General features: G+C 36.9%; 1 protein-coding gene across 1 annotated transcript in view; it reads right to left on the bottom strand.

The window, feature by feature from the left end:
* LOC136264081 (uncharacterized) overlaps window positions 1–12,005 on the bottom strand; it is a 76,541-nt gene that overhangs the window by 57,655 nt on the left and 6,881 nt on the right. The window contains exons 2-6 of the mRNA XM_066058764.1: window positions 3,644–3,767; window positions 3,523–3,598; window positions 3,364–3,473; window positions 1,315–1,374; window positions 1,060–1,263 (exon numbers count right to left, since the gene is read on the bottom strand). Coding sequence (XP_065914836.1) covers window positions 1,060–1,263; window positions 1,315–1,374; window positions 3,364–3,473; window positions 3,523–3,598; window positions 3,644–3,745 — 552 coding nt within the window. The 5' untranslated portion in view covers window positions 3,746–3,767. The remainder of the gene's footprint in view (window positions 1–1,059; window positions 1,264–1,314; window positions 1,375–3,363; window positions 3,474–3,522; window positions 3,599–3,643; window positions 3,768–12,005) is intronic.

Here is a 12,005-nt window from a genome sequence, read left to right as displayed (position 1 = left end):
CACAAATGAAGAGCATGTAACAGTGGATTCACGTACCAAGTTTGTTGTGAATCTGAGTAATATTCAAGGAGTTACGAGCGTTTATTCACGTCAAAAAGATCAAACTTCTGTCATGGCTACAGGGTAAACCAAGTATAATAATAACTTGAAACTTGGTGTGTAGATAGGCTGATCATCATAGCAGTGCCTTTTAATAGTTTGAATTGCAATAGAGTTACAGCGATAAAATTATAAAGCAAAAACTAAGCAAGTGGGATCGAGATACTCTAATAGAGCATATGGGTAAAAAGGTGTGCAAATAATGTCGAAAAAAATTTACCAGAATTTGAACCAGGGACCTCCATACCTAACACCTGCATCCTTAACCACTGAACCACTGCTACCTTGGCTGGCTGATCACCTCACTTAATTTCTGCTTTATAAATGAAATTTCTAGTTGAAATCTGCTTATAATCAAATGTTTGTAATTTCATAGATCTACTAATAGAAGTACTAGATTGTTCTAGAACATTCTATGTATGTTCTATTAGACATCCTTAAAAAAATGTGCACTCTATTAGAGTATTACAACAATATTATCAAATATTGAATTAAATCATGCAATTAAATACATTTATAAGTCTGTCTTCAATAATCATCATTGTATCTACATAGAAAAGAAGAAATATGAGTAAAAACAAACCTCACAGTCAGCCATAGGCCGGTTTTGAGTCCTTATAAAGTACAAAAAGGAGTGAAATCCACACAAAACAGCCAAGCTGTGAAAAAATGGTGCGGCCTTAAAAAGCCTGGGTGAAAAAAGTTGTGAAATCAAAGGTGGCGGCCAAGAAATGGCTGCAATGATGTTAATGATATAAATTTTAAATAATGGCTGTGTGCATTGTTAGCATTAACATCATTGCAGCCATTTCTTGGTCGCCACCTTTGATTTCACAACTTTTTCACCCAGGCTTTTTAAGGCCGCACCATTTTTTCACAGCTTGGCTGTTTTTGTGTGGATATATATACACCATAGGTCATATAACACTCTTATGTACAATATAACACTATACTACATACCACTTCTGGTTCTGGTGGTTCCAAAGCAACTAGTATGGCCTCATCAAAAACATTCTTTACTCCTTTCATAGTTAGAGCTGAGCATTCAACATACCTCTCAGCTCCTATCTCCCTTGCCAGTATCTTTGCCATCTGAACAGTAATAGGCTTCATCTTTACCCTTGAAAGCTCCTCTACTGTTTCTATGTCATCTCTTAAGTCAATCTGTATACAAGTTTATTTATTAACCTAAAGAGTTTTATATATAATACTAACCTGTGTACCGACTAATAAAAATGGTGTTTTTGGACAATGGTGAGTAATGTCTGGTACCCACTGTGGAATAAAACACTAATATCATTCAGTACAATAGTACTGTATATGTGATCCAGTCTGCGAAAAGGAGTCTTATAGCCTTTCCTAATTGTCAAGTTTGACTAATCATAACTCCACATGATTTCCACTTATCACCTTCATATTACTCCAAGCCATAGTGCTATGCTAGGGGTATAAGGGGACCAAATTTCAGGGTGATACCACATTTTACAATTAGCCAAGTACATACAATTGAAAAAGCTATAAGACTCCTTTTCGCAGACCGGGTTACATATTAGTAATCACAAAGTTTGGGACTTTTTGGCCAACAACATCACCCCAAAACCAGCCTCACAATACCCTCATGGTGCCTTGACAGTATTGGTTAGGCATAGCCAAACCCAGAAGTGCCTACAGTACTACCCAAAACGTTTCCAACAAATTGCTGACTGACTGACTGACTGACTGACTGACTGACTGACTGACTGACTGACTGACTGACTGACTGACTGACTGACTGACTGACTGACTGACTGACTGACTGACTGACTGACTGACTGATACCATTAGACAACTGTAACACAATAACTGCTATGGCTACAGGCTTAATTTTTCTAGATAATGCTTCCATCTGACTGGTGCTTTTGGCATACTACAGTACCTACAGTGCAAGCATCATGGACTTCACACGTATTTCTGACAATACTAGGTGTAGTAAAAGTTATCTTTTTATTTAAAGGAACATACAAAATGACAACTATACCACAAAGTAAGTTTTGAAATATCCATAAAAAGTAAGAACCATTGTGAATACTTCAACACACATAGGTTTGTGCTTGTCTACAACATAAACATAGTTGTATATATGGAGCTTGACTTTATAAACCACCAAAAGTAATTACTACAGTAAATTCAGTTTTTAGAAAAACACTTGGGTATCAGAAAAATACCTTTATTAACTAATAATACCTAAACACCTACCAACCCTAGTTCATATTATCCATAGTAGCTGGATTGATGTTTCTTGTACTGTTCTTCATCACCACGATGTGTGGCAGGCTGAACATGGCTGAAAATAAAGAATTCATTAATAATTGATAGCTGGACATGCGTTCACACACTACATTGGTATGTCAGATGCATTCTTCCTTTTGATGTGGTATACGCTTCTTCACCAGTATATTAAAATAAAGTAAACAAACAAGTAGTATGAAGATTAAAGATCAATAAAAAGTAGTGAAACAAGGGAATAGCTAAAACAAGAGAGGTTGCCTATACCTGCAGACATACAAGTGGACATTTAATCCCTAATTCAGTGATGGTTATAGACTGAAGTATAGGGATTAAATATCCACTAATATATCTTCAAGTATAGGCAACCTCTCTTGTTTTACTACATTTTAGCTATTCTCTTGTTTCCTTACTTTTTTTGCTGATCCCTAATCCAGCTTAAATTTTTTCCTTCTACTTGATATAATCAGAACTGAAACGATTATGAATTCTCACTTAGTAATCAAGTACTCTGTAACGTCAATAATCCAGTACTCATGAAAAAATATCTACTTTTAGCTACACCTAAATAACATGTTTTATAAGCCCATAAATAGTTTACAGCCTTTGAAAGTCACAGCAATAATAAACGCGCTGTATTAAATAGAATCTATGTAAATGTTTCTGACAAGCAAAGCGCTTGACACTGCACAAATTAAACTAGACAGCATCACTTTGTGATGACAAATGTATCCTGTAAGTTGGATCATGTGATCTTAATGAGTACAGTGAAACCTGTGTATTAAGGACACCTTGGGACCAATCAATAGTGTCCTGATTATCACGGTGTCCTGATTTTCCAGGTCAGTTTACATGTAATAGGGTACCTGTGATCATTACTAAGTATCCTGATTAACAGGTTTCACTGCACTCAAGTACCAGTTTTACTATCCGAGTACCAAAATCCTTAATGAGTACTTGAGTATTAGTTTCAGCCCTATATAGTAGTCCAAGCTTTACCATTTCTTTAACATTCTCAAAAGAAGCAGGTGACACAACTGAGAAACACACCAAGAAGACATCGGTTTGAGGATAACTGAGGGGTCTTATTCGATCATAATCTTTTAGTCCTGAGTGAAAATTATATGAAATTAATGCATATGGCAACAATTATCATACCAGAATCCACTTCAAATAATCCAAGATTATAAGGCTCTCCACCGATTATAACAGTAACTGCATAAGGGTTAAACTCCTACAACAGTTCTGCATTATACTCTCCTAGTCTAACAATGCTTACCCTTGGTAAATGTTCCTGTGGGAATTTATCAGTAGTATACCTTACCAGTAATGATGATTTTCCTACGCAATCTCCGACAACTACACATTTAACTGTTTGCATTGTAAGTGCTTGCTCCAATTATCTATAATGAGAAACGATGCAATAGCATGAATACAACATGCACATCAGTTAGCCCTTGATGCATCATGTTCATTAACGCAAAGTTGGAACTAAGCAATTTTATATCACAACTTGTTATCTCTACTAGTATACATTAATTTTAAGGGATCCAAGCGACATAAAATAGTGAAACAATTAGGAGAGGGTAAGTAGAATTCAAGGAAAATGGGAACGGGACAGGAACACAAAGCGGGAATGGGAACGACCCATGGAAAAGCCTGATAAAGGTCATTATGCATTATACAGGTTGGATAGGTTGGATTTTACAGTGTTGTGTGTCTTTGCAGCATTGTTTGGATTCTTTCACTAAAACAATCAAAACACTCTAATATAGAGCAGTCACGTACATTAAAATACTCTAATAGAGCAGTCAAGAATGTTGTGTTAACTATCCCACCAGGGACTTATATTGATGGCCTGTGAATTGATGGGTTTTTAGCTGTCATACATTAGGTATATATACTAGCTAAGTCATCAGCATTGAAAGTTAGCTACTCCCTTGAAACCATAAAATTTAAAACATTATAGGTTAATTTCTAATTAAGTGACCTGCGTACAGTGCCTGCAAATAGATTTGGGAAACCGTACCTGAAACCTCAGAAAAAGTCACATTATACATGGGTACATGGTGCATAGCTCCATGCCCAATGAGGAGGCTAAGGACAATATGAGCATTCATGAGGACTTTTTCTTGCATGGAGCCACTTCAGCTTAACAAGCATACCGGCTAACATATTCCCGTCATATGACTTCTTATCTGAAAGCAGTAGTTGCAGTTTTTGAAGCCTATATTAGGCACTGTCAGTTAACTAGAGTACTTCATGAGTCTCAGTTTAATCAGTATTAATTTAATGTTTAATAGTTGAATATTTTAAAAATGTTTATGGTTTCAAAGGAGTATAGCTAACTTTCAATATTGATGACTTAGCTAGTCTATATACCTAATCTATAGTCTATCAGTCACACGTCATCAATGTAAGTCCCTGGTGGGATAGTTAACAAAACATTCTTGACTGCTCTATTAAAATATTTTTAATGCAACTGACTGCTCTATTAGAGTGTTTCAATTGTTTTAGCGAAAGGAACCAAACAATGGTGCAAAGACACATTGTGCTATGAAATCCAACCTATCCAAACTGTATAATGCATAATGACCTTTATCAGGCTTTTCCATGGGTCGTTCCCATTCCCGCTTTCCATTCCCGTTTTCCTCGCATTCTACTTACCCATTAAGAGATGAATGATGGTATTACAACATAGCTCTGTAGAAAATCCCTACATTGGCAATGTTATAACCATAGATATTACAGTGTACCGGGATAGGAAAAAGATTATGATTTCTATTGAATTACTCAATACCAATTGACTTAATCCAGGCTACAGCCAAGCTGTTTTCTGTTATATAAATTTGCTGTATTTGTTTTTCACATGATGATATAAAAGATTTTGGTTCTCTTTTAGCAAAAAATAAATTGGAACACTCCATGTCCATTGCAGTTTCTTGGTTTCATCGGCGGTTTTATTCAAACCACATAATTTGTCAAGTGTTGTTGCCGTTCTTTTCACCAACGCAAGGTGCTAATTAGTGCTATAACCTGTGAATGCTAGCAGAAGTGAAGCTGTCTTTGGTTTTGTGTCAGTTTCGTTTGCTTATAGCATTCAAATTGCTTTATTAAACCACTGTTTTGAAAGCCGTCCATACAGTGAAGTGTAGTCGTTATTTTTGTCTGAGAAGTGAAGCAAATTTCCGATATTTTGTAGGTGAACAGGTGTTCCTTAAAGCATTTGGTTTTCTAATATCCACATTCACTGTCGTAACTATTTTCAATTTAGACAAATTGCAGGTTTTGCACATTCTGTGTGCTTTACGTAATGCTACACTTTGTCTCCCTTGGACACTCAAATGTCAGCTCCTTTTTGTATGGCCCTTGACATAATAAAACTTCAATCATTAAACTTTTATAAACCACGTTTATGGAGCGCTATCATGAGTAGAAGCTAAGTACATGGCCCATAGAATAAGAGTAGTGATATTTTTTGTTGCATGATGCCAGCTACTGTGTGCATGGTGCTTGTGTTGCAGAATGCCTCATAGGCTTCAACTATCTGTCCAGCCTAAAAATTTGTTTCGAAAATTAAGAACTCAAAGATCTCGCTACACTGTTACTTTGTCACAGTCATTTCCTGTAAGTATTGCACTGGAAACTGTTTCTGTGCTACAGATGTCAATACCAAAAGAAGTGTACATATTGCACCAAAGCGATGACTGGATTCTCAACAGATGTACAGTGTATCGTATTGTGTGCCTTGTCATGGTACGCTACACATTCAGTACCTGTTATTAGGGACCCGCCGATTATGCTCATTATTTTACCTATTATACTATGCTGCACTGCTCAAAATTTTGCCTATTATGCTTAAATTAATGCTCAATATTTACCTATTATGCTCAAATTATGCTCAATATTTATACCTCATTTCCCATGTTTTTCTAGTAAATTGCACCTTATGGGAAAACAGTAAGTTGTTGAAGTACAGGCTCTAAATCCTTGCTTGTTAAAATGCATGTCACAGAAAAGATCGATATACTCTAATAGAACAGTCAGCTGTCTGAGACTGTTCTATTAGAGTATATCGATCTTTTTCTGTGATATGTATTTTGATAAGCAAGAATTTATGGTAATGCACAAGTGTTCTGCCTATTATGCTAGCATTATGCTCAATGCTTTCAGGCACCTATTATGCTCATTATTATGCCAGCATAATCGGGCGGGTCCCTACCTGTTATGCATGAAATATATTATGTATAAAACCAATCAAACATATGCATAATTACATACTTGCTGCATTCATAAACAACTCTTTCCTAGGCTCAACTAAAACAGCATACTTGTCATCTTCATTGCCACAACACACAGTACAAGAGTTAAGGTAAGCTGTTAAATCCCGGATATTTGCAACGGAAGCAGCATGGTGGATAGCAGGGGTGTGTTACAGGTAAGCTTTTTCCCATCAATGTGTACAGCCCAGGAAAAGTCTTGCTGTACCACCAGACTCCTGGATATTGTGGGATGTTCTGCATCATCACTGGCAACTATCATTGATATCAGTAGTGGGCCATTGTCTATATCAACTGTCACATCAAACCATTCTATATATATAATAATACACTCCTGGGTAAGCTAACAATGTAGACTTGGTAGCTAAGTAATCATACCTTGTGGCAATATTGGATCCACTCCCAAGCAATGCTGTAATGTAGAAAGGTTCTCTGCTGGTGCTCCATATATATAATCCCTGAGGGTTCTCTGGGATGGTAAAGTAATTACACCTGATTCTCTTAACATCTCATATGCAGAACTAGATAGATGAAGATTCAAGCACCACCAGATTATCAGGGAATCCCACTTCATGTTCTTGGAGTTCTTCAAATTAGCTGCCCTCAGCTGTGCATCCCAAAACATTCTTTGAAAGCTGTCATGGGGATAGGTCTGGCTAATATGTGATGACTTCTCTTTCATGATGGTTAAAAGATCTTCATGCAATTGATCATCGACCACACGACCTCTATCCTCTATTGCTTTTTCCAATCTCAGCTTTAGTCGTTCTATTTGTTGTTTATACAGTCTGTTTTTCTGGTGTAGCTGTTGCCTTCTTTCATTTTTTCTGATGATGTCAGTTTGCAATAGTTAGTATGGCTCTCTGGATAGCACTTATCACCATTTCCTTCTTGGATTGCTCGGCCATGCGATTCAAAGTTTGTCTGTAGCTGTTACATTGGGAACATCTTACTCCACAACCTGGAGGTATCAGCAACTGTGGATGCACAATCGATGCAAGCTGCCAATCCAACAACCTGTAAAGAGTGGGAGAGACATGCTGCCATTCCCATGGATGAAATGCACATCAAAGAAGATTTGGTGTATGACAAGCACACTGGTGAGAAATTATGATTACTGAATACTTGATTTGTAGCTACATTTGTAGGGGCCATCATTGGTTTTACTAACCTGGGAGAGGTGAATTCTCACTTGAGCGCTTTTGAGAATACCAGCGATACAGATGATGGTCATCCTCTTCCTTTAGCCAACTCAATGCCTGTGTTACTTGTTAGGGGCTTGTTCACCAAGCTAAATTTCCCTTTGCTCAATTTCCATGCACAGCATTAAAGGAGACCAGATGTACAAGCCACTATGGGAGGTAATCAGTCATCTGGAGCTGTGTGGCTTGAAGGTGCTGTGTTTAACCTGTGATGAATTGGCAGCAACCAGACAATTGTTTTACTTACATGACCCTACCTGAAAGACATACATCTATAAAACAGTAAACCCATATGCAACCGATGGACGCTTCTTGTAGTTTATATCTGATCCATCTCACCTGATTAAGACAGTTAGAAATTGCTGGTCTACCTCAAAGAGAAGGTTTTGGGTAAGTAAGTGCTGATATATGCCATTGTGCTGTAACATATGCAACTTGCCTGCAAATGCAGTTTGATGGAAAGGAGATTCTGTGGTCTCACTTGGTTGACCTATACTGGAAGAATCAGTCACAAGATACTATAGCCCTGGTTTTGCTCTACTAGAGAAGCTCAAGCTTGAACAATAAGGCTAACAAGTCATTCAAGAATGTGAGTTGATTTGGCAGCCTAGGTTAGCTGATTATTTAATATAACCTGTTGCTCATATCTCGTAAAGGTTCTCAGCAATCATGTTGCTAAGGCCCAGGAGGGGGAAAAGTGAAAGAGACAGCAGTGTTTGTATCTAACTCCATCAAATTCCCACTGGAAGGTGCCTTCAAAAAGCCATATGAGAAAGCTGATGATATTAGAGTGAAGGTATTTTCACATGCATCTGCACACAGATCATAGGCATCTTTGATATATGTCACATGCCGTCTAACATTGTGTCACATATTTAGTGGCAGCATTCTTCAACTACTGTATTTCCTGAAATTCAGCATGGATTTGAAGGCATGTAATATTCTTCTGTCTAACACCTGTGTTTTCATCCTTATAGTGGCTATTAGAGGAGTTCATACCATGGTTAGACAAGTGGGAGAAAAGTGTAGCTGACAGAGTTGGGTTTTCCAAGAGTGAGAAAGAGATGATGATGCTAAGTTCAGTGACCAGATGTGGCATCAGAATCACAGGTTTGTGTAATAATAGTTAGCTACATAAAATTTATACCATCATCTTTGCAGTGTAGTCTTTTGTAGAGATACTTGAGTACATCTTTAAAATACCAGGTGTAGAAATTTTTTTTTGAGTAACCGCCTGTGCCAGGAGCAGTGGAAACATTCTTTAGCTAACAATGGCAAAGGGGTGGTACCAATGACAACCCTAATGGCCACCAATTTGTGAAGAACACACAAGCAATTCATTTCATCAATGGTACCCATGGGACCATAAAGGCAATTGCCAAGGAAGTAGCCATGACTCACAACTAACCAAAATAAAATGTGTTTTAGATCAAGAAAATGAACCATTACCAAAGAGGTGATACAAACTGTTACACAACCTTAAATAATATAATTGCAGTATTTCAGCAATTACATAATTATAAATTATTATATTACATGACATGGAATAATGATATTAAATTTTAACTGTGTATGCTCTTAATCACTTCCAGATATAGTTTTTCTAAGTGCTTGTTTCTTTTGCAGAGTTTTTAGTGAGCTTGTTTGAACAGCTCTAAACAACTACTGGAACATGCAAATCTTACAAAGAGTTCCACAATCTTGGCTAGCAAAGACTTCTCACCGTCCAGTCCACTACTACAAAAACTTCATTGAAATAAGATGTGCAAGATGGTATTAATTAAACTTTACTTAGCTCCTTCCCCTTATTCTTCTACATTTGCTTTCATCTATTTATTTTGTATTATCTCTTCCATTATAGCAAAAAATGTGAACCCCTCTGTCAAATGTGTTGGTTCAGTCCTCTGATCCCAAATTGACGTCTGAATAATCACCTGCCATTTCTGATAAACAGAGTATCACAGTATTCTTTTTGGGATTAGTAGAAGATTGAAATGTATCGTGTAGCTTTGTACATGTATACCCAGCTACATAACGGACTGCAATCTGCTCTACATAGTTTAAACTTCTGCCATTGTATCTCTTTGAACTTACTGATGCAGTACAAGCTGAGCTAGATGGAGTAACTGGGAAAGCTTCCTCAATAATTTTCGTAAACAGCTCTTGAGTAACATATTGATAGAACGCTGGATGTGCTTTTTCCACTTCTGTAGAGCTCTCTAAAAATCGGCGCCAACAGTTGTTAAAGTCCTTGGATGTTCATTTCTGATAGTACAATCCCTTCCTTCTTCAGCAGGCCTGAAGAACTCTTGACATCAAAAAACCTCTAAGCTGTGCCTCAAGATATTTTACAAAAGTTGTAAGTTGTTCCGTGTGTGCCTCTTCCTTGCTCCACTGGATAACAGCAACGGCTATTTCCTTGGCGGTAGTAGCAGCTGCTGATGGTAGCTGAAACTTATTTGCTGTCAGGATTGACTCCACTACCATGATAAATACATCTGTGTGGCCATAATTATGATCATAGTTACATATTAGTATGTACTATCCATGGTATGATATGATACAGCCGCATGACAAAAAATACAGCATGAAACCAATTGTAATCAGGGTTTTAATATTAATATAAAATAACAAGAACGCCAGATATATAACCATGTAGGTACATTAAGCGCTAGCTATATAGCTAATATCTAAGCTTAAGCTTTACTGGCAAACAGATGAAGGCTCGGACAAACGCAAATCGAGCTAGGGGCTCAACTTAATAACCAGCATGCAAGCCTAGTGAATATAATCATTTCGCTAGAGAAATGACAATGTTTACAGCAGTACTGGTTACAGTGGTTTACTTACCCCCAATGTTTGACCAAACATTTGTAGAAGACACACCTTCTGTTGAAGCCACAGCAGCTTGGTTACTAATGTAAAATCCTTATTTTTGCGATAAGACGCAGAGTGTAGTATAAAATATGGTCGTTTCCTATCACGGACAGAGTATTTTTAATATCCATGTTATAACAATTATGCCAAAGTAGAGACTTCCCACTGAGCTTACTGTAATACAGTAGCATGCCTTAGTCTTGGTATAGGTTAATAAAGGCTGACTTGAGATATTCTGATACAGCAGTTACCCGAATAGAACAGTCACATGTGTATAGCTGTATGCTATACAATAAAAAATGAATCAACTAGTATATTTTTAAAAATGAAATAGGGATCCGAACAATAGAAGTAGTGAAAAAAGAGATGAATGATGGCCACTAATTTTCATTGTGCCATTATGTAGTTATTGTGTTCAAGTAAATAGATTGTTAAGAGGCATGGTTTCCATGCTTAATTTTTAACAATCAACCAAGATCATTAATAGGCGTAGTCTCAAACCTATCATGAAGTTACAGGTATCTACTGCATGTCCAGTAGTATAAGTACTTTAAATAATTTTTGGCATCTAAATATACTAAAGTGTTAATACAGAAAATTAACACCAGGATATGGTTTTGACACAGGCCGCCTGTGTTTTCATGATGTTGGATGGACTAATAGTATTCCGTAAAAGTGATTTATGTAGGACTAATAGTATTCTGTAAAAGTGATTTCCATCATGTAAGAATGAATTTTTAAAAGTGGAATTTTAGGCAATGCACATCATTTAGGGGCAATCCCTACTTAAATAGTACTACCGTATTCTATTTCATGTTTACAGAACAATGGTGGATCTAGAGGGGAATCAGGTTTATGCAACAGGGGTAGGATTAATTTTGTAGGAGACATAAGTGGAAGTCACTCAACAGGTGTGCAAAGCACACTCAGCAAACCCCTGGAACACAGGTAGCTATGTAGCTATAGTGCTTACATGGGACAGGCATGACTCCACTTACAAAAATGAAATGGTTTGTCAACAATAAAACGTTCAGTTTCTAGATGTACTGAAGTGTATTGAGAATGTGTAGTGTCTTATACACCCAATGCATGATATGAACACAGTATCAAATAGTACAGTAGCACAACTAAGTAGTGGTTCCTCAAAAGTGACTCATGCCACCTAAAAATCCGTCTCTAAAAATCATTTTAGAGACATGCATAAATTACATTTATGGAACAATACTAGTCCATCTAATATCAAATAGCTACAGCATTAAAAGCAAGAAAACACATACAGATA

The sequence above is a fragment of the Dysidea avara genome, chromosome 8, assembly GCF_963678975.1.
Source record: "Dysidea avara chromosome 8, odDysAvar1.4, whole genome shotgun sequence".
NCBI lineage: Eukaryota > Metazoa > Porifera > Demospongiae > Dictyoceratida > Dysideidae > Dysidea > Dysidea avara.
Note: the sequence above shows the minus strand (reverse complement) of the source record. Positions and strands in the feature narration are given on the sequence as shown.